The following is a 24,075-nucleotide window of genomic DNA, read 5'->3' as shown; positions in this document are numbered from 1 at the left end:
TTGGGCTTTGCCGTGGCCAACAGAGTCTTCTGGGTCGCCCTGGTCAGATACGTCCAAGTGATAGGAAACTAATTAAGAGGAACTCTAGATCAGGGAATGTTCCTACACGAACCCCAATGGAGAGGCAGGAGGTAATTCTCCTCCAGGGCCGTCACGAAAGCGTGAACGATCGGAAGCTCATGTCTCTGCGCGGTCCTCGTGGGTATAATGCTCTGCATGTTCTGTCTGGGAGTAATGCTCTGCAGGGTCATGTATGTTCCATGGGTCAGTAGCGTTGCTGTATGGGATCTCCGTGGGATCTGCGTGGGATCTGCGTGTTCTGTAACTGACCGCAGCTCATCTCTTTATTCTCCCCCAGGTGATCCAGCTCTCCCTCCTTCATCGCGATGCTGCCTCTCCTCGCTCTGTGCCTGTTTGCCCTCTGTTTCCGGGGCTCCCTCCCCGCTCCACCGTCCAGAACCCCGGCTGAGTGCCCAGATTCAGGAGGCATCCGAGTCCTGCTCAAACGCCTGGAAATTTTGGAAAAATTAGTACGGGACATAAAGGGGCAATGCAGCCCCCCGTGCTGTGCGAACCCGCAGACCGGTGCCGGTGAGTCAGACGTATTACTCAGTATCACTATATACCGCCGTGCCCAAATCTGCGTCAATATGCTGTACAACAGTCAAACCGGACATATTGTGTATAGATTGTACCCAGCAGTATGACCTGGCTCAAAGGGCAAATGCCCAGCGGGCCGTCGGCCAACCTCTAGATTGTCAGCTCCTATGATCAAGAACCTCCTAAACGCTTGTTTCTGTAGGTTCTATTGTTATGTTAAATACTACTTGTTATGTCCTGTTTACCCATTGTACAGCGCTACGGAATATGACAGCGCCATATAAGACAATAAAGAGTAACATCTTCGTTGTCTCCGGATGTCCTGTCCTTTTTAAACTCCGTTATGGAACTTTGAAGCTTTTTTTGGGGTATAACAAGGACGGTTTTAGTCAATTTTTGGCATTAGCCGCTTACAATCGTTCCTTCCCTTTGGAGTCGTAAAACACTGTTTATCCAAAATCACAGACTGAAGAAATACTCAGTTATTGGACTAAATTCAGGCATTTTTTTTTTTTCGGTGGGAGGAGGAGATAAAACCCACATTTTCACATCCGCGCCAGTTTTCAGCTTTTCTTTAAAGATCGCTCTTAGCCGAGTGATTTATTTCACCCCGAGGGATTATGTTTATCCCTGTTAGTGACTTAAATATTTTTAATGACTTTTCACATTTTTATGCGATTATGTGGTGGATACGGATCAAAATCTAATCTGATCTAATTTCTCTAAAGTGACATTTTTTTCCCAAAAAACCCTTGTGTTTTATCAACAAACAAATTTTTGTAAATAAATGAAAAATGGGTTCCAGGAATCACTTTTTGTGTGTTATTCGACTTATTTGTCCGGAATAAAGTATAGGATAAGTCTGGTATAGATCCGGCCGGACTGATCTCATCTAAAGTACCAACGACTTATAAGAGGGTCGCGAGAAAGAGTGAAGTCTTTACATTTTTATGTCCATCTTCTTTTATTTCTTATGATTAATAAGCCCCTAGATTTTGGCTTTTCAGGCGGCTTCCAGTGGCCAGGCACTTTGCATAGTTACATGCTTAGTAATGCTTTTTTTTAAAGAAAAAGAAAAAAAAAAGAGCAAAAAAGATTTTTTTTTTCTAAATTCCCATCTTGTTGATCCAAAAAACAAGCAAACAACATTCCTTGATAAACGGACACTTTACTCCTACGAGACGTCCACGGTCTGAGGATAGGGATATAAAAAAAGGAGTTGTTTCAATTGATGGCGTTGGTGTTCCGCTCCCCGTAGCCTTAGCTGGACCCCCTAGTCTGCCCCGTGAAGACCCCCATCACTGTTCTGCGGAATGAAACCCTACTGTCCGGTTGTCGCGGGGTTAAACTGCCTCTGGAAATTTTCATATGAACTTCCACTCGAAAAAGAGGCATTTGGAGAAAAGTTCTTACTCTGCGAATCATCCAACTTTACTGCCCTTACTGAAAAAAGCCGAAGCTTCCCTTCCTCTAAAGGAAGTTGGTATTGTGTCAAAATGTCTTGTTCTACCACATTCTTGTGTATTTAACTCTTTCTCCTTTTATCCAACCTTCTGCGATTTATGCACTTTTTGTCATTCCTGACGTTTTCCATTTTCTCGTTCTTGTCTCCTTGCTCTTTTTTCTTTTTCCCCTACGCGATTCTCGTTCCCGCTGTTCCACTCCGTCGAGCTCTTACCCTCATGATGCGTTTTCTCTCCAATAACCTCTCCAACCCCTCCATTTTTGTTTTTCCAGATGACCCCTCCAGTTTGAAATCCCCCCCTTGCCCGCAGGGATTGGAAGACTGTCCCGGGGGCTGCGGAGGTGAATCTCATGGCGAATGCGTTGATGGGCAGTGCCAGTGCAAGGATGGCTATATGGGCGACAGATGCCAACTGAAGACGTGCCCGGAGGATTGTAATGACCAGGGCCGATGTGTTAATGGCCGCTGCTTCTGCTTTGAAGGCTACTATGGCTTGGATTGTGGCTCTAAAGATTGCCCGAACGATTGTCAAAACCAGGGCCAATGTGAAAATGGAGCTTGCGTTTGCGACCCTGGATTTACCGGTCTGGACTGTGGCACTAGAACTTGCCCCAATAACTGTCTTAATCGGGGTAAATGCGAGGGCGGACTTTGCATCTGTGCTTCTGGATTTACCGGCGTGGACTGCGGATCTAGAACCTGCCCCAGGAACTGTCTCAACCGCGGCCGATGTGAAAATGGGGTTTGTGTCTGCCACCCAGGGTACTCCGGCGCGGACTGCGGCACCAGACTGTGCCCTAATAATTGTCAGCAGCGCGGCCGCTGCGAAGATGGGGTCTGTGTCTGCGATTCTGGGTTTGGGGGTGATGATTGTAGCTCCAGGATGTGCCTCAACAACTGCCAGGACAACGGCAGGTGTGAAGACGGGGTCTGTATTTGTGATCCTGGCTTTTCCGGAGAAGATTGTAGCTCAAGGACTTGCCCGGAGGACTGCAACGAGCAGGGGCGCTGCGTGTCGGGGGTCTGCGTGTGTGACGCGGGATTCGTCGGGACGGACTGTGGAACCAGAGTCTGCTCTGAGGAGTGTGAGAGACATGGCCGATGCGAGGACGGAGAGTGCGTTTGTGATCCGGGCTACACGGGGACGGACTGCGAGATGAAAACGTGTCCCGATGACTGCCACAACCGAGGCCGCTGTGAGGACGGAGAATGCGTTTGCGATACTGGATTCATCGGGCCGGACTGCGGGTCCAGAGCGTGCCCGAGCAAGTGCTCCAACCGAGGCAGATGTGACGATGGAGTCTGTATCTGCAACCCCGGTTATTCCGGAACAGACTGTGGATCTAGAGCTTGTCCGAAGAACTGTAGCGGAAACGGGCAGTGCGTGAACGGCAGGTGCGTGTGCCACGCTGGGTTTGCTGGACCAGTCTGCGGCACGAGGAGCTGTCCAGTTGGGTGTAACAAACACGGGCGTTGTGTTAGGGGGACCTGCGTCTGCTCTCCGGGGTACACGGGACCCGACTGTGGCTCCAAAACCTGCCCCAGAAACTGTAACAACCAAGGCCTCTGTGAAGACGGAGTCTGTGTTTGCAACGCTGGATACTCCGGCCTGGATTGTAGATCTAGAACATGTCCCAATGACTGCAGCAACCAGGGCCAATGTGATGACGGCGTTTGCGTTTGTGATTATGGATACACCGGTCTAGATTGTGGATCCAAAACATGCTTCAACGACTGCTTCAACCGAGGCCAGTGCCAAGATGGAGTGTGCCTTTGCAATCCCGGTTATACCGGTTTGGACTGCGGATCGATGGCCTGTCCCAACGACTGCTTCGACCGAGGCCAGTGCCAAGATGGCGTCTGTGTCTGCGATTCTGGATATGGGGGGCTAGACTGCAAATACAAAACCTGTCCAAATAACTGCAACAACCATGGCCAGTGTCAAGATGGCGAGTGCATCTGTGATTCTGGATACACCGGTCCAGACTGTGGATCCAAAACCTGCCCGGGCGACTGTCAGAACCATGGAGCTTGTGATGATGGAGACTGTATCTGTGATTCTGGATACACCGGTCTAGACTGCGGAACCAAGACTTGTCCCAATGACTGTCACAACAGGGGTCAGTGTGCCGATGGAGAGTGCATTTGTGATTCTGGATATGAGGGTCCAGACTGCGGATCCAAAACCTGCCCCAATGACTGCACCGACCGGGGTCAGTGCGTAGACGGAGTGTGTGTTTGTGATTCTCTATACACAGGAATAGACTGTGGTTCTAGAGCTTGCCCAAATAACTGTCAAGACCGCGGCAGATGTGACGACGGGGTGTGTGTTTGTGATACCGGATACACCGGCCCCGACTGTTCCTCTAGAACCTGTCCAGATAACTGTCACGTTCACGGCCGCTGCGAGGATGGAGCCTGCGTCTGTCATTCTGGATACACGGGTCCAGATTGCTCGTCCAGAGCCTGCCCCAAAAATTGTAACGACAATGGACAGTGCGTGAACGGAAAATGCGTCTGCAGTCCGGGCTTCGGGGGACCCGTCTGTGGAGCCAGAACCTGCCCGGCCAACTGCAACGGCCGAGGAAAATGCCTCAACGGGATCTGTGCGTGCAAGAAGGGGTATGAAGGCGCAGACTGCGGACAGGGTGAGTGTTCCAGAGCAATGCTCTAGAACCTATACAAAAAAAATGATGGGAAATATTAGTTATTATCTTTATCGATATAAGTGCCCTAGACAAGGGGGTCGGGGAAACATGTTTGAATAATACCCCACAGAGAGGCATTAAGACCGACCAGTTTGGACTGCCCTTTTTCGGGGACAATTTAGCTAATTGCATGATTTTTGAATGCATCTGTCTTTGTACCCCAGTAATCGCTGAAATCACGGCAATCACGGCAATCACCGGCCTGCGTGTGACGTCAGAGGAAGAGTCGGCGATGACCGTGGAATGGGACGACCCTCAGAGTCCCCCCGATTCATACGACGTCTCCTTTAAAGCCAAGGTATGTAAAGCAAGGAACGCTTCGGGATAAATAGGGTTCTAGACCCTTCAGAACGCATCGTTAGGGAAACGGGGTGAACCTCATGTATCCCCTGAGGAGAAGTTGTGTATATAACATAACACAGATATTTATGAAAGAAACTGGGTAAAAAATTTCCTTATTAACTCTTTAATGTACAGATTGTGGCGGGTCATAGAACTATCTTTCTACATATGTTAATTCTGTTTTTTTTTTTGTTTTTTTTTAAATATAAAATATATATAATATATATATAATATATATATAAAATGTTATTTTCGATGTATTACGCTGCGGTCCTTGTACAACGTGTCTTTGGCTTCGGGGGTCTCGAGGGATGGTTTGATCATTTTTTTTCTTTCCCTCCCTGCTGATCAGAGCCAGATTATTTGGCTATTAGCGCAACTTCTAAATATTTGTAGCGCCGGCCACCCCAAGAGAACGGTAATAAATAAACCGTTGGCAACGCAGGCCAGATAAATCCTGGACATTGTCTAAAAAGAAGTTTGGTGACTAAGTTACGGCCTTCGGCAAAAACATCTTCTCGCTTCAAATAGTGGGATTGAGTCACGATCCTCTCTAGGGTTTTGCAGAATGATTTATCGGCTTGGAAAGCTTGAACTCTCGCTCTGTTTTCGAACATGGTTTCCAGTCTTTTATCTCTGGCTATTAATCTGATTTATCCACGTTTTTTGGCTGTGTACGAGAAGAGCTGACACTCATTTTGGTGCGTTCCAGAAAGAGAATGGTTTGATACGGACCACGGTCGATGGTTCGCTTACCAAGTACCGTCAAACGGGCCTGGCTCCTGGGGAGGAATACACCGTGACCGTCCAACCTCGCAAGGGACAGACCCTGGGCCCCGATACGTCCATTACAGCCCTTACAAGTGAGTGAGCGAGAGAGTGAGTGTGATGGGTGCCGCCGGTGTGTATTTGTCGCTGGTTACTTGTTATAACATTTTCTGTGCCCCCTTTATTAGAGATTGAAACCCCCCGTGGACTGCGAGTGACAGATATCAGCACCTCTTCCTTCGTGCTGAGATGGGATCGGCCACAGTCTCAGCCCGACAGATACATTGTGACGCTGATAGCCCCCAGCGGCAAGGAGAGGAGGCTAAAGGTGCCCGGGAAGGGGGACAGGGTGAGGGTCACGGGACTCGAAGAAGGGACAACGTACGCGGTGGTCCTGAGAGCCGAGAGGGGACAGCAGCAGAGCGACGGGACGGAGACCGCGGCAAAAACAGGTAATGTGAGGGAGACCGAGGGGCAGCGAGAGACAGGGGATTGGAAAACGGAGGGTGAGTGTGACGGTGAACGATTGAAACACTAGCCAGACGAGGATGAGAAATATTATTAAAAGTGTCTCTTGTATATCTGAGATAAACTATGGCAGGGAAATTATACCCGGTGAAAAAATAACGGGAACTTTTAAACCGTGAAGCTTACCCTCCCGCGTTTAGTGAGAGGCTGGGATTGATACGTTATCTACATGGAATCCACGATGGCTTCCAACCATAATCAGTGTCGCAGTGGTGGAATTCCGTGGTCGATGTCGGTGAAGAGCCATTTATTCTTAAGTCTCGTTTAGGGGATGTGGATGTCTGTGCGTTGGAGTCCGTCATTGAAAAAATTAAATAACCCTCAATATATTTTTCTCTTTTTTTGGTCTTTTTTTTTCTAGCGAAGATCCTCTGAGGAACCCACTGGATTTTAAAGAATTATTAACCTGAAACCCTTTTCTCTTTTTTATTTTAATTTTTTTTTTTTTTTTTACTATTTCAGCACCCGACGCAAATTCCTGATCTTTATCTTGAATAAATCTGGTGGCAGGATAAACTTCGGTTTCTGAATATAGTTTAACTTATAACTCTGTCAGTTGACCTTTATGCCATTTACATTTACATCAGTCGTTGGTCTCGTCTTAGATTCAGGAGCCGTATGTCTATGCCATGCATGTTTTCATTTCTTGATTGTATTAGCCTCTTCCACTTCTACTGGGAGGCTGTTCCACTTATCTACCACCCTCTCAGTAAATCCAGCATATAAAGCGGATGACCACCTTAAAAAAAAAAGCTGATTCACATTCTAAAAATATGAAAATCCCACTGATTTTGTTTATCTTCCTATTATTAGAAAGAAGAACCTCAGATCTAGTCTTTGATTCGGTGATACTACAGAGTTGACCTCTTTAAAACATAGTCATATAAAAAATATATATATAGATAAATATTTCTAATTATATCAAATCCCATGATTATTTAAAGTCCTGTGCTAAAAAACTCATTATTACCCAAGCCTATCTTTTAAAAGGTTCTAATACTAATGTTAACGTTTTGTCTTATCCTCACACCAAAGACTGATTATGAATGGATAACTTTTCTCTTTGTTAGCTGTTCAGAAGGAGAGAAAACATCTGGATGTTGAGGATGAAATCAGGGCTCGTAGACCTGAAAAGGATTCCAAAATTGTTAGCAGACAAGAGAAAGTAATTTCCACAGAGGAGAGACATCAGTCTTATCCCTCATCAAATAGAACATCACATTCTCATGGAGAGGGTCAAGAAGAGAGCTTTCATACAGAGGAGACAAAAGACATGGATACAGAAAACCAAAAAGGGAGTAGAGTGATCCACACCACAAGAACAAAGACCACCATCATCAAGACGTATCATACCATCTACCATGAAGATGGAAGTGTGGCCGATGTCATTGATGAGGGTGTGGATTTTGATGAGAGGAGACCACAAAATAAGTCTACAAGCGAAGTGGTGACCCATGTGGTAGAAGAGGGAGACACTGGGGATGATGAATTGACTCAAACAAGAGTAAAGATACCCGGTGGCAAAGTCGAAAGATGGATTGTTACAAGGAACATAACACATATTGGATCCCCAGAGGACTTATACCACCACTATAAATATCCAGAGACTGGAAAAGATGGACTCACCGAGACTTCTGAAGAAACCCCCCTTGATGCTTTATCCACCAGGAGGATGACTGTATCATCTGAGGAGCATGGACCAAGGACTCACCAGGAGAGGCCCTCACAAAATAAAGACATCCATTCCAACCTGCATTTGCCTGGAACAGAGTCAAGTCCAGATGCTGAACCAGAACCAGCCGTAGAAAGTAATCATGACATTGATGATACTGGTGATGGTGACCCAAGATATGGCAGCAAATCTAGGCAGATGATTACCACCATAAGTAAGGTTGTGAGCATCACCAGAAGGAAACATGGAAATCAAGATAATGAGGAGGTCCGTAATGAGACAATAGTGCATAGGGATACAGATGTCATTGCTACTAGAGTTAAGGGTATGAATGAGACTAAAACCCCAAAAAGACCAATATTTGCGGGAAAACACTTGAGGACCGTTATTGAAAATCTACCCGAGAAGCTCTCTTTATTCAATGGGACTTTTATTCAACGTTTAGAGAGTTATTTGCGGGCCACATCTTACCCTTTAAGGGTGAATCAGACAGTGGAATCAGTGGCCAGGGCCATATTCCTTTACCTGGTCAGACATAAGCCTGATACTTTCACAGGGATGGTGTATGACCGACTTCCTCAAAAGACACCAGGGGCAAAAGGAAATGCAGAGCCCATTGGAACATCGAGAATGCAAGGAAATGTAGGACTATCAGTGATGGAGGACAATGTTGTCCATTTGGGAAATGTTACCGATGACATACACGAAACATCAGCCTTGGTGGGTAAAGGCAAAAAAACAAAGACCCCCATGCATGATCTACTCAATCCAGAGATGAGCAATCTAGGAAGGGTAGAAGCTTTAGGAGAAATAGACTCGCCACTACCATCTGGACTAAGAACCCAACATTCCGCTTCTACCCTTAAAGAAGAAGATGGCTTGAAAACAAGAGATGCTCCAGAAGACCATAACGGAGAAGCAACTGAAGATGACTCAGATACTATGGCTTCCAAAAACATTTTAGATAATACTGAAAGTAGGGAAAGACATACAAGTTTACCACCACCAAAGAAGTCAACGACTGCTGAAAACGAGCAAGAGTGGAAGGTGGATGAAGAGAGAATCACAAAACCTAAAGTGCATGAAAAAGATTCTGATTTAGAAGGAAGGATAGTGATAAATGTCCTGAATGCCAGTGTTGGAGAATCCAGAGTGATCCCTGGAATACAGGACAGTTCCACACGAGAACCTGATAAGAAAAGTGAGACACGTGGCATCCCAAAATATAATTATAACCCTGATACCAATCAAGAAGAAAATGATTTTAATCCTTTATCTCCTTTGGATCTAGAAAATAGACTTAAGCAAAGTGGGGATGTGCCTCCAAATTACGAGAGTGAAGAGAAACTCTTGATAGAAGATATAGGAGATCATGGGGCACCTAAAACAGAAAGAAACCTCCATAATACCTTAGTAGGACAAGACGTAGCAACAGAGGGAGAACGGGAAAGGAGGAATAAACACCATATAGATGGGAGCTTTTCAGGAACACAGACCAATGAAGAAAGAAGATCTCAGTTTCAGGAGGAAAGAAAACAAGAAAGTGAAGATTCGACAGTGGCTGCCAACAGAAATGAGGGTTCTGTGGAAGATCAAAGCAAAAACGAACCACTAAGAACTCCCATTTCCTTGAAAGTGCCAGGAATTGTGCGACCAGGCAGGCCCACCATTTTACAAAGAAATTCCACCAGCCTTGTCATATCTCTAGAGGGTCTAGGGGTTCTTTGGGACAAGGTGATGATACTCTATCACCCATTGTCATCAACTGCTATGATTATTCCTCGCAAGGTGGAGGTGGAAAGAGGTGTCACACAGGTGGTGATCGAGGGATTAGAACCAGGGACCAGCTACAGATTTGATCTTCATGGGATGGTGAAGGGCCACTCATCCAAATCCTACTCACTGGTGGCTGACACAGGTACCAGCTGGTTCTACAACACTGGTCGGGAAAGGGAAAGCTTTGATACCCTACTGGCTGTTCACTGCTCTCCCTGCTTTCACCACCACCCTTCACTAAATTCTGTACCTTTCTGTGGTCACCCAGATCCTTGATTGCCCTGTCACCATGGTAGAAAGGAGTGAAACCATTCTTATGGTAGGAGAGGGTTATGAACTCACTTTATCTTCTTTCCATTGTAGGTCAGTGTACCATTGGAAGTCTTCCATTTTCATACCTGCCTTTTCCTTCTTACTATCGTTCTTTTTTCTTTTACCCATATGTTTCTGCCATTGACTTACTTTGTTTTCTCTTTTCTCTTGTTATTTCCTCCTGACTCTCTATGACCTCATCTAAAAACATTTCTTTCCATGATCTCATCCTCATTCCTTTTTATTTCTAATCTTTCCCTATCTTCCTCATGCTTCTTAGTTGGTGGACGGGCGAGAGTAACAGTTCGAAGCAGACAATTGGAGTGCAATCTTTTTATTCCCTATTAAGTCAGAATTACACATACGGCCAACACAAACCATACCATGGTCGCTAGCATTTCCATTCCTTTTCCATTTCCTTTGACTTTAAGCTTGTTTCCACCAGTAGATGTGGTTCAGAACCACTTATTGTCCACTGGCAGTTGAGTTCATGGTCTTCCATATTTCTGTTCCAACTGACTTTGTCCTATGTTTGGCCACTTACCAGGTTGCCCCTGCTCTGTAGCCACCTTTCCTCGAGTCTCTCTCTTCATCTCCATCACTCATCTTCTTGTTCCTTCCTCTACTCATTTTTGTTGATTGGTTCCTCCACCATTCCCTTCTCTCTCTCACAATATCTAGATCTCTACCTTAATGTCACCATCTCTTCAAGACCCTCTCTATCATCTCCGTCTTTCGATTCCTCTTTACCTCCCTCTCTACACGCCTGTCCATGTTCTCTCCATTTCGCCACCTCTCTCCTCTCTCTCTCTCTCTCTCTCTCTCTCTATCTCTCTCTCTCTCTCTTTCTCTCTCTGTTTTTTTTTTATAGTTCCAAAACTTACAAATTAATAATTCCACAGTTTTACCTCACAGGCATCTCTCTCCCTTTGCTGCTCGTTGTCCACACACCGTTTGGCAATAAGGCACCGCACCTGACCTGCTGATAACACCTTTACCCTTCAGGCAATGTGAACGCAAATATATATATCATACTGGGAAAGAATGTCGTGTGTATAAATATGTATGTCTGTGTGTGCGTGTTTATTGATCTGTGTACCTATATATGTTGTGGACAAACAACGATGGCCGCCATTTTCCATACAAGCCATGTAACTCTTGGCTATTCTTAGAACTCTCGGCTCTTTGGCTATAAATGAAGATCTTTTTATCTGGACATTGGCTGGAGATATAGTCGATACCTATAATGTTTATCTGTTACCACAACATATATACCGTATATGTATGCTCGTACATATTTACACGGGTAAATAAAATCATGCATGTGTATTTTCCATTGTATGGCGGCATTCGAATACATGGAGGGGCGAATGTGATTATGATATATATATTAATGACAGATCTTTCTGTCATTCTTCGCTATATATGTGTGTGTCCTATGTTTTTTGTTTGTATAGTCCCTCGGCACATATATTTATACATATTATCTCGTATATATGCTGCATATATATATATACTTTATGTATGGTTTGTATGCATGTGTGTAGCGTGTAGATCTGGTTTCACACGGACTACACCAAGATGCACACGGACTGCTTTGAAGCATGCGATCGTGCACAGTTCTGCATGTGGGGGCATGTGATGAGTGGGAGGGTAATTATAGGGGGGCAAGGGTGTAAACTGAGGAGTGGAGAAAAGATAGAAGGGTAATGTCCGGGGAGGTGATAGAATGTTGAAATATAAATTTGGGGGCTTGTAAGCGCTGGGTAAGACCCCCCAAGTGTTCACTGTCTCTTTACACTCACAGCCGTGATGCCCACAGCTTCCCCGGCCAACGTCGATGAGACAACCGTTCAGCCAACGGCTTCACCAACCCAAGAAGTGCTCACTAGCAAAGATCCACCAGGTAACTTAAAGGGTGAAGTCCAACGGGAACAATAACCCCCAATGCTAATAACCCCCAACGCTGTATACTGTAATAACCCCTAGCACTGTATATAGTAATAATAACCCCCTGTGCTGTATACAATAATAACCCCCAGCGACGTATATGGCAATGTAGAGTCGGCGTTGACAAAAACCTGGTTTATCTCATTTTGTTCCGATAAACCAAATAAAATAAATAGGTCATTGTTTTGATAAAAATGCCTTCTTCGGGACCTCTGAGGTCACTGCGTTATCGTCTCTGGGAATAATATCATAATAATTTTCACGTCAAATTTGACAGTAAATCCGTCTTCTTCTTGCAGCGACTCAAAGACCCCGGGGGCCGGTGGCTCAGATGGGGGCCCTACAGGTGCGAGATGTAACAAGCGACAGCGTCTCTCTGGTGTGGAAGGCCAGGCCGCGGGTATACGATTCCTTCCTGGTCCGATACGAGGACGTGACCGGCAACACGAGACCGCAAGAGACGTCTGTCCCTGGAAACCAACGAGACGTGACCCTAAGAGACCTGAGCCGGAACACGAGATACGCGGTGTCGGTCTATGGTGTGCGGGGAGGAAAGTTATCTAGGCCTCTGAAAGAGGAGGTGACGACAGGTACGAACCCCTCCGCCATCATTAAATAGCTAAATAGGGCAATATGGCTGCACCACATGGGTTTGGAGGTTGGTGGATACATAGAGCTGGTCCATTACACAGTCCGTTGATCTGGTGGAGATTTGTTGATGATCTGGTGAGGGTTTCGGTAAAGGTTTGATGAAAGTGATCTTGCAGGGATCTGTCGATAATCTGACGGGGATCGGGATCATACCAATGACCTGGATTTGGTTAGCTATCTTGGCAGTGGATTGGCAATGAGTTGGTTGTGAATTGACTGAGACATGATAATGATCTGATGGTTATTCATCAGCGATCTGGTGGCGCTTCGCTATCGTTCTTTTAATGTCAAGTCATTCATTTGTTAACTTTTAGAGCTTTTTATGGTTATCTGAACATTATTTTGAGATCTAGATCTGTCAGTTTGCTTTAGACTCCCCAAGGAGACTGGGTGGATGATCCAAATGATTACAAACATAATGGAGACAGCCAGAAAGAGCATCTATTTGTCTAAAGGGACAAGCCCTTCCCTTCTCTTCAGACCAGTTAGTAACAGCTGTCTAGACCGATAGGTCATCCTCTTGGTCATAAAGAAGCCTTCTCCAAAAATTGGACCAGAGGATGACCCTGAAAAACATGGAGGATCCTTCCATTTCTGTAGAAGGGAAGGTCGAAGGGTCTCACACGTCCTATAGAGTCATAAGTGGAATGGTAGCTTTAAAGATCTCAAAGCTTCTGCAGATGGAACCTTAGAAGATGCCACAATTCGTGATGATTCCGTATGGTTGAGTGATGGAATATCTCACAAGTTCCCACAGAAAGAAAGAGCCATAATTACATATTTTCAAAGTAGGAATATTTTTAGAGTAACATCTCCATTGCTACAAAGTAGCAGCACTTTCTAGTTCAACAGAATTTCGAAAGGTTTAGAAGTGAAACTCATGTTACTCTGGGTGGCAAAGAGTTAACTCTCGGAAGGCAGGGGGATTTTTTTCCCCCGTGTGGATCTTTGCCAGGTTTCAGTATGAAAACAATTGGCGGGTGATGTCATCTCCAGAGGAAAGCACCCACATTCTAGAACACAATCAGGGAGTGATACAAAATTACCCTGTAACTGCGGGGTTTTTAAAAAAGCTCCTGGCTTACAAATTTGCCGTGACCTGCACAGCCACCGACGTGATGATGGGAGTTACTTATAAAGGTCTGCTAGTGATCAGCTAGTGATCAGCGCGCCATCAGGGCAGGTACACCGGGGATTACGCATAAAGACCTCAGTTACAACGAGAACTAATACTTAACAAAGATGCTTCCATTAGGGGTCACGTTTCATTTCAGCTCCCATGTGTGTCTAATTACCGCTTGGTGATTACTATTTAAAGCGAGGGAATTCTGTAGGTCTCATTCCCCTCCTCACCCCTTGATGGGGATTATTATCTAAGAAAGCCGCAGGCTTCAGAAAACGTTTCTATGACATATAGTGATCCGGAATATGCTGATACAGTCCAGACGGCTCGAGGTTTGCGTGGTTGGTTGTTAGCAGCTGCGCATGTTCAGTTCCCACATTGAGTTTGATGAGTGGAACTTGACATTATGCTCAACCTTTAAGGATTCCAGAATTCCAAAAGGTTTGATAAGGCCAACAGATTACAAGAGCTACCCGGGACAATGACATCATGGAATTTTTTATTTTTAATGAATGATTACAGAGGAATTTGTGTATGAGACATCCGTTTATTATCTATATTTTTCTAGGTTTGGTTTTCCCGGGTAACAGAATTCTGGAGCTCCTCTTTTTTTGCAGAATTGTGATATCCAGTGACGCTATTCGGGTGGAAATGCGAATGAATTATTAATTCTGTCGGAATCATGATATAAGTAATATATTTCCATTCCTTCGCACAGAGTCGTCCCCGGATAGAGGCACGCCTCCTCGCCTTTCCCCTATTTCGGTGTCAGAGGTTCAATCAAATTCATTCCGTTTATCGTGGGTGCCCCTGGATGGGGATTTCGATTCATATTTAATTCAGTACGGACCCCCAGGGGGCCCAAGTCAAGAAGTGACCCTAAATGGAGATGAGACGTCTTACCTAGTCACGGAGCTGGTTACGGGGGTTAATTACACGGTGGAGCTTCGAGGGATATGGGGAGAGGAGTATAGCAAACCGGAAACCACCTCTGTGATAACAGGTAAGGCAGGTGATGGCGAGCACCAAAATGCATAAGGACTACTGTCGAGACACATAGAATTTGATGGCAGATCAGACCCATTCGGCCCGTCTAGTCTCAATTATTTCTGCTTTAAAAACTCAAGCCTTAATCAGTAGTTGGTCTCGTCTTAGATTCAGGAGCCGTATGTCTATCCCATGCATTTTTAATACCCTCACTGTATTACCCTCTGATGGGAGGCTGTTCTACTTCTCTATACCCCATCTGCCATCAAAGTCAATGATTCTCAGCTACTTCTGTTGGTGGTCAATCTATTTACACATCTTTTCTATTCCTTTTGCTCTCTTTCTTCTCTTTCTTTTCCTCCCTCCTTTCTTCCTCTCCCGTAGAGCCTCCCCAGCCTCCCCGCCTGGAGTCTCTCTCTGTGTCTGATGTCCGCAGTGATTCGGTTCACCTGACCTGGGAGGTCCAGGGTGGAGACTTTGACTCTTTCCTTCTTTATTACCGGGATGGTGAAGGGAACCCTCGGGAAGTGTCTTTAGAACATGATCTCAGGTCCTTCCACATCACAGACTTGAAGCCGGGAAAGAAGTATAAGTTTGTTGTGTATGGTATGCAAGGAGAGAAGAGAAGCAAACCCGTAACAGCCGAGACCATCACAGGTGAAAAGGCAGCCCACAAAAATCTGTCTTTCTATGGCAACAGCTTATCAGAGACTGCTTTTTCATCACATGACAATGAACCCAATGTTATCCATCATCTCTCATTTTTTCCTATAGAGAAGCCCCTGCCGCCCCGACTCGAGTCTTTTTCTGTGTCTGATGTCAACAGCGACTCTGTTCGCCTCTCCTGGGAGGTCCAGGACGGGGATTTCGACGCCTTCCTTCTCTATTATCGGGACGCGGAGGGGAAACCCAAAGAGATTACACTGGAGAGGGAACTCCGCACGGCCGAGGTTGATGATTTGAGGCCCGGGAAGAAGTACAAATTTGTCCTCCATGGGGTTTCAGGAGGCAAAAAAGGCAAAGGGGTGATAGCAGAGACCAGCACAGGTAAAACGCCAGGAGATAAATATTCATCTAAAAATTCCACAAATACTTGTGGTGGGAATTTCTCTGCGGAGCTTCTCTGGATATAATAAGGATTCCCTTTCCCTTACGTCTGCAGCCAAACCTTCGCCTGCCTCTCCTTCTCCTCGTCTGACGGACCTGGAGGCCGGTGAGGTTGGGAAGGACTCCGTCAGGCTCTCCTGGACGGTGGAAGGAGAGGTTCCTTTTGACTGGATAGTGCTGCAGTACCGGGAACCAGAGGGTGGTGTGAGAGAGCTGCAGGTACCCGGCGGAGACGTAAGTGCCCTTGTATCCGGACTTCTACCCTCCCGGAAGTACAAATTCAACGTTTATGGGTTGAGAGGGGAGAAGAGGAGCAAACCTTTATCCACTGAGATCGAAACAGGTAAAACTCTCTACAACATTTTTCATCGTTCCCACCATGATTTACAGCTTTATATTCTTTCTCCCCATGTCTATCATGTCTTTAGTTTTTTATGTTTGATTCCTTTCTTTCTCGTTTTCTGTTCTTTCGTTTACCATCTTCTTGTTCCCACCTTCCCTCTCCTCCTAGATTATCCTGAGGTTCTAGGTCAGCCCTCCTCTCTCCTGGATGATCTCTACATCTCTCCACGCGGCCCGCACTCCATCCTTCTTTCCTGGGAAGCTCCGGACGGCTCGTTCGACTCTTTCGTTGTCCGATACGGACTTCAGGGACATGAGGAGCTCAATGAAGTGTCAACCGACGGCTCGTCCCGCACGCTGCTTATTACAGATCTCCAGCCAGACTCTCTCTACGCCGTCACCCTGCATGGAATCCGTGGGGAAAAGGAGCAAGGCAGTTTGGAAGCCACAGGAAGGACAGGACCTCTGGGTAATATCATATTTTTTTCCTTTATTACCCCCTTTTTTTATACAGAAAAACCAAATTCCTCTAACTCCTGGAGGAACAGGGCAAGTAGGAATGAGAAAAGAGAAGAGATTATTGGTAAATCACCTTAAATAACATTTCCCAGTTAAACCTGTTCTCTGCCATTTATATAGACCTGGAGCCCCCTCGGAACCTGAGGTTTACCGACGTGGAGGAAACTTCAGTTGCCGTGAGCTGGGATCCTCCGAATGCCGAAACAACCACATTCAAAGTGTCGTATCAGCTGGCCGAGGGAGGTGAGACCTGCTCTTATTTCAGAATTTATAATGTCACTTCCGGCCCCCGTCTCTGACCCTTTGGCAACGTGACCCCATTCACCTCCATTCACTCTGACCCCCAACTTGTTTTATTTCGTTCTTCAGGGGAACCAGAGAGCATCAGCGTGGTTGGAACAAGCACTCCGTTGAAGGGCCTGAACCCTGGAGCCAAGTATGAGGTCACCGTGGTGTCAGTGCGCGGTTTTGAAGAAAGCCAGCCTCTGAGCAGTTATATCACCATGGGTACAACGGTTTATCCTTTAAATGCAACAAATATCCCAGTCTGATACTTGTCTCCATGTAGAACGTTGCGGTGCGTTCCAAAGTGTTTGATGTGCTGTGTCTGTGTTACAGTGGGTGGTGGACCCCGTTCCCTACGTGCTTTTGACATCAGCGAACAGTCAGCTCTTCTGCGCTGGGAACCTCCATCGGGAACCGTGGACAGCTACGTAGTTACATATAGAGCAGAAAATGGTGAGAAGGCTTCATCGTGTTCGCTTACCTCTGTCTGTGGATGTCAGGGAGTTGGGGGCTTACTGAGGGGCTTAATGAGGATTGCTCTCCAGTTATTAAGCGGGAAAGCAAGATGGTAAGAGGAGGGAAGGTATTTTAATATTTTAGGGCAAGGTTCACCCATCTCGATAACATGCCCTACTGTTCTGAATGAATATGTCATAGTTTCACTGGGCCATTAGTCCAAGCCAGTGCTTGTGTCCTTCCTTCTCCTAAAATATATATCTTTATTCTGAGGGGAGACATGTCGTTTTGGGGGTTGATGTTTTAATGTATTTATGTTGCTCTATGCTCCTCCAATTCACATGATAAGATTTATAGTCCCAAAAGGAACGCTCTTGGCCTCCTGGATATCATCTCCTGGTGGTCTAGTAGGGGGAAGAGAGGTCTATACGTAGCAGAAGAATGGGCAGATAACATTCTATAGAAGATAAAGCTCCTGGAGTACCCGTAAGGGGAAGACATGTCAAAATGTTCAGCGATGGGCTCCTCCTTGGGCAGGTTCCTTTATTGGCTTCCTCTTGATGACTCTCGTGTACTCAGCATGTTGCTCTCTCTTTCTTAGTGCCCTCAATCACGATGGAGATACCCGGCGACCTCACAGAACTCCTGCTCTCTAGTCTTTATTCTCACACGGAATACTTTGTAACCATACAAAGCAAAATAGGATCCAAGACCAGCCGGCCAACGTCCACCTCCTTCACCACTAGTAAGTGCCGCCAGCGACAGAATCAATCGTTTCTTGTGTCGATAGCCGAAAACCACGAAAAATCACCCTTGAATTTGTAAATAAGGTGATTTTGTATTCCATAATACTTTTTATATTTACAACTTAATCGAGTCCTCATTTTGTCCTCCAGGTGTGGATACACCCAGCGATCTGTCCGCCATCCAAATTACAGCTCGCAGTGCCCTCCTCACGTGGAAAGCACCCCAAGCCGTTCCTGACGGCTACCAGCTCATTTATCACACACCAGAGGGTGAAAGAAAGGTGACAGAGACCAGTCCCCTATATATCGGCCCCTGGTGATGGATGAGCCATATGTTATCTTTGTTAATACCCACCATTTACATCATTGGTGTTTTTTTTTCACGATATCGCCCTAATTCCTGTTATCTCTCTCGCTCAGGAAATCCACGTACTTCCGAACCTAACATCCTATACCATGACCCATCTCAGCCCTTTGTCACAATATAGAGTTCAGCTTCATGCTCTGAATGGTGGGGCCAGCTCAGCACCCATCTCCACCTCCTTTACCACAGGTGAGAGGCTTTCTGTGATCAGTGGTGGGAGGTAACATGTTTGGGGTGGATAAAGTGTAACAGCCTCCCAGCAGAAGTGGTAGTGGTTAACACAGTGAGGGAATTTATACATACATGGGATAGACATACGGCTCCTGAATCCAAGACGAGACCAACGACTGATAAGGGTTTGAGTCTTCACAGCAGGAAAAACGGGCAAGTAAACAGGACGAAAAATAAGTATTGGCGGCATCATGACGAGTAGACCCTAACTTTACAAATCTTTTAGGGGGGAGGGATTTTGGACTGTATAATATGTATCGTTTTTCCAGAAAAGTTTCATATTGAGAAATGGATCAAGTTCCTTATGAAATGATATCATGTTCTTTGTTGGTAACTTTGTATCTGGCGCCATAATTGCCCCAGTTTAGTGATATTACTCCTATAAAACTGCTGAGGGTGTTAATTGGGATCCCTCGATGCTGCCCCAGCGGCCACGTTTTTGTGCTGGTGGATGTCAAAGCCTCGGCAGTTCCTTTACGATGAGGTTATTCGGCTGCGCACTATGGACCTGGTTTAGATTAAACGTTCTGCAGGGCGTCCAAGACCAGGGCCGGCCCGACAATGGAGCCAAGTGGGGCAACCCTTTTTTTTTTAAAAGTGAAAGAGAGAGAAAGGGGCGCCGAGTGGTTTTCGTTTACCAAGCTGTCAGTACCCGCTCGGCGCCCCTCTCTCTCTCCTCTGCGGCGAGTCTCCCTGTTCGGTCTCGGTGCCGGCTTGTAATGCTGAGTGCCGGAAGATCTCCTCATAGCCGGCACCGAGACCGAACAGGGAGACTCGCCGCAGGACTGCTGAAAGGTAAGTACAAGGGGGGGGGGCGGGGGGAGAGAAAGGGTAGATAATGGGGGGGGCGGCAGGGACGGAGGGAGAGGAAGGGTAGATAATGGGGGGGGCGGCAGGGACGGAGGGAGAGGAAGGGTAGATAATGGGGGGGCGGCAGGGACGGAGGGAGAGGAAGGGTAGATAATGGGGGGGCGGCAGGGACGGAGGGAGAGGAAGGGTAGATAAGGGGGGGGGCGGCATTTTAAAATTCGCCCCAGGCGGCATTTTGCCTTGGGCCACCCCTGTCCAAGACAATGTTTGATTCCTACAAGTTTCCCATCTGGGCAACATTACGGAGCCCGAGCCCCATCGACATTTAACACGAGGACCTCCTGATAGTCTAGAAGTGAGAAGAGCCAGATCTCCTTCCATGAGGGAATCCTCTCTCACTCGAGGTTCTCCGTAGAACATGATCTTAGATGCTTGTTGTCTCTGTGGTGCGACAGCAACAAAACTTAGTTGTGTTCATTCACTGGTCTCATTGAGTATGCACTCAAGTCTCACGCTAAGCTCCACTCACCATGTTTTTTTTTTCTGGGTGAGCTCAGATCTAAAAGTCCATTAAGACCTTTATAATCTGGGAGTTTAGGAAAAGCCGATCTCCACTCCGGTCGAGTCTCATCTCTTTAGGCATTCGGCCGCACTCTGATTCTGTCTCGTCGAGAGGACTTCCTGAGCTTGTAAACCGGCGCGGTTCTGCCTCGTCGACATCTGGGAAACAGGGATCGCCTTTTCCTCGTAGAATAAATTTGGCGATGGACAAACAGGAAGACGTCTTTAATAAATTTAAATTCCTGGAACCTCTTTGGAAGAAGTCAGTCCAGAGATGACGAGATCGGACTCACATCTGCGCTGTCACGAGACTGTAGAACCTTCTGTCTCTTTGTTCTTCTGTTCTCCATACTTTGTATCTTTTTCATTATTTTCCCTGATTACAAACGGCCGCCAGTTGGAACTATTTGCTCGTTGAATGCCATCATATCCCAAATATCCCAATACTTCATGTTTCTGTTAATTGGACTGTTTTGGATGAGGAACCTCTTGGTCTTCAAAAGCCTCCAACGCAGAGGTTACAGATTGGAATGGTTTGGTAACGTTGAATGATTAAAGTAGCAGCAGGTATCGCTGTCCCAAAAGGAAAGTACTTGGCCCCCGGAGTGAAGAGCGTCAACTAGCTATCCAAAATCCAGAATTTAACTGAAATTGCCTTTGTTTTTGATCCGCTGATAATCCAGAACTTGGAAGAAATGATAAAGTAAACCTTGACTTGCCATTAATTTAAAGAAACAATTGAGTCACCTGCATTCAAGCAGGGATATCACACTGGGAGAAAAAAACACCCATCTGACTGGGAGTCTTATATATATATATATATATATATATATGATCACAGCAGTGTAGAATAGTAAGGAGTTGGCTGACCCGGAGAATCTGCCCCTTCACCCTGAGACCCCGAATTTGGGGCAAATATCCTGAGACTCGGGGTAAAACCCAGAGAATACCCAGATTTGTTAGAAAGAGGGTTTTTTAGGCATTTTATGCTCACTGTTAGCGACGCGTCCAAGGAACATATCCCATTAGTAACGAGTACACGCAGGGTGTATAAAAATCAGCAGATTTATGTTAATCTTTCGTGCTGCAAATGTTCCGATTGGATCCGATCCACGCGCTCACCGATTCATAACTCAATCCCAGCGTTCTTCTGCGTATTCGCGCTTTTTCTAGGCGTGCCCCAAAACTGCATTCTCATGGGTGCTTATTCCAAAATAACATGTGTGTTTTATAATTATTATGGCAGGGTTTAGGAAAATGTACTAGAAAATACAATCTGAAAAGAAAAAAAAAGTAAGACCGCTCCGCTCGTCGAACTTGGGGGGACGGATCAAAACGCGTTGGTCCAATCACATTCTACGGGGGTACCGCTAACTTCACGGACCCCATGTGTAATTATTATTCCTCCCCTTTAAGCTGGCCGGAGCTTCATGGATGTTAAATAGTTTTAATTTTTAAATTAAAAATAAGTAATAATCTAGAATGATTATAATTCTAACGACGGAACGTCATGTTAAGAAATGCATTTTCTCATCGGTAGGGCGCCTGCGATTCCCGCTTCCTCGGGATTGCTGGGAGCAGAGGATGAACGGAGAGCTCCACAGCGGAGTATTCACTATACACCTGGGGGGCGTTAAAGAAGAAACCCTGTCTGTGTTCTGTGACATGGAGTCTGACGGCGGGGGCTGGATAGTGAGTATGGAGACCTGAGCGTAGGCTCATTAACCATCAGGCATTCTGGGTGGCTTTACATCTTTTAGGATAAAATACAGAAAATTAATGCACACTTTTTACCAAGAACGGCAAAAAGTGTTAAAGGGGAAATGGATAGAAATGTACAATACATGGAGATGGCCTATTGGGTCAATATACGTTTCGTGGCCCCCCGGGCAGCGACCCCGGACTGACGTTATGACCCTCTGTGCCGCCCGGCAGGTTTTCCAGAGACGGATGGACGGGAGCGTAGACTTCTACAGAGACTGGAATGACTATAAGAGAGGCTTTGGAAACCTGACTTCGGAGTTCTGGTTAGGTGAGCCGTTGCCTTTCCCACCTGGCTGAGCGTTTTTGGGCTCAGTTGCTAACCCCGTCCTCTCGCTCTCTCTCGGAAGGTAACATCGCCCTGCACCGGATCACCTCGCTGGCTCCCTTCGAGTTACGGGTAGATCTTCGCGACGGAGGCGAAGCTGTGCATGCGATTTACGACAACTTCATCGTGGAGGCCGAGAAACGCCATTTCAGAATACGGCTGGGAAGCTATAGAGGGAATGCAGGTCAGCGGGGCAGATACATCGGAACGTTGGGGAGGCTGGGACGTGAATGACTATCTAATTATTAAGTAATGGAGATGAGGGTGAGGGGACAATCAGGGGTGGGCCTGGAATTAGTGATGCCTGGGTGAATTATTTATTCGATACTAACATACTAACACGCAAACTCACTCTAACATATAATACACACGCTCTATCATCATTCACTAACATACACTCATTCTAACACCATGTATTTACACAAACTCTCACTCTAGCACCATACATCTGAGGGTTTTAAGAAAATAATGAGCAGACTAGATGGGCCAAATGGGTCCTATTTGTCGTCAAATTCGTATCCGTTTCTTCCAGGGGACTCTCTGAGTTATCACAACAACATGATCTTCTCTACTCGTGACCGAGATGCACAGAGAAGGATCCTGCCCTGTGCGGTTTCATACCACGGGGCTTGGTGGTACCGCAACTGTCATTACTCCAACCTCAATGGACAGTACGGTAACGACAAGGACCACCAGGTGAGATACACTCAGACTCAAACAGCGAGGGGATTTAAACATGAGTCTTTACATCGGGAAAACCGGAGGAATAGACGGGGGCCGAATGGGGCCGATCTGCCGGCATATTCTAGGTTTCTATTTTGCTCCAGATAACCTGATTTCTTTCTTTAACAGGGTGTGAATTGGCACACGTGGAAAGGCTTCGAGTTCTCAATACCCTTCACCGAGATGAAAATTCGTCCAAGAGGAGGGGGCAATAGGAACCGTCTTTAGAGCCCCAACCACCTGAAACCACTATACTGAAAACTGGAAGCAACGTGGCACCTCCTGCAACCTTATGCACAGTCCTCACGGCCGGGGCACAAATTGAGGTTGAAATCTAGACCAAAAAAGCAAAAAAAAAAGCAAAAAAAAAGCCGAAACTGTATAAATATCGGAATTTAGTGCCATATTATTTGCTTATTACGATCTACGAAGACGAGCAAATGGAAGAGGAAGAGATCATGAAAGCCAATTGATTAAGGGCTGGGCAGAATGCGACATCTGGAACACCGAAATAGCTGAGCTGGAGACTCCAGAAAACACCCGGAACACGGCAATGAGAATGAAATGAGAAGTATGAAATAAGAGCTAGAAATAAGCTAAAAAATGCACTTTTCATTAAACCATTCAGACCAAATCTAGTAAAAATCCAGAAAAAAATCACATGTAGGCACAATAAAAATACAATTTATCCATAATACATAAAAAAACAACGCAGGAACCGAACTCAGAAATGAAAGCAGGGGTGAGAGGTGAGTGTCACAGCATCAAAGAGCAGCCGCCGGGGTATGTAGGGATTGCGTTTTACCCTTTAGCCTCCACCAATACAGAAATATAAATATATATATAAAGCAAACGGATACACTGTCTATTTTTATAAAAGCACAGCGTGGGGAGAGAATGAACAGGAAAAGAAAACAGATGGAAGATATATGTAAACTGCTTATAATAAAATTTGATGGG

General features: G+C 45.9%; 1 protein-coding gene across 1 annotated transcript; it reads left to right on the top strand.

Annotated features, from left to right (window-relative positions):
* The first annotated feature begins 386 nt into the window (after nt 1-386).
* On the top strand, nt 387-23,343 carry LOC149280415 (uncharacterized). Its single transcript, XM_089500656.1, has 24 exons — nt 387-591; nt 2,338-4,713; nt 4,938-5,071; nt 5,828-5,978; nt 6,072-6,389; nt 7,482-9,284; nt 11,979-12,077; nt 12,421-12,711; nt 14,614-14,898; nt 15,267-15,539; nt 15,657-15,929; nt 16,045-16,332; nt 16,501-16,800; nt 16,971-17,093; nt 17,220-17,357; nt 17,469-17,588; nt 18,193-18,336; nt 18,488-18,618; nt 18,758-18,890; nt 21,844-21,995; nt 22,239-22,335; nt 22,415-22,576; nt 22,925-23,088; nt 23,245-23,343. The coding sequence occupies exons 1-24, from the start codon at nt 387-389 to the stop codon at nt 23,341-23,343; spliced, it is 8,259 nt and encodes a 2,752-aa protein (XP_089356782.1).
* The last annotated feature ends 732 nt before the right edge of the window (nt 23,344-24,075 follow it).

This window comes from Sceloporus occidentalis, unplaced genomic scaffold (genome assembly GCF_023333645.1).
Source record: "Sceloporus occidentalis isolate IW3139 unplaced genomic scaffold, rSceOcc1.0.p SCAF_157, whole genome shotgun sequence".
NCBI classification, from domain to species: domain Eukaryota; kingdom Metazoa; phylum Chordata; class Lepidosauria; order Squamata; family Phrynosomatidae; genus Sceloporus; species Sceloporus occidentalis.
The sequence above is the reverse complement of the archived record's forward strand: the minus strand, read 5'-3'. Positions and strand labels throughout refer to the sequence as shown.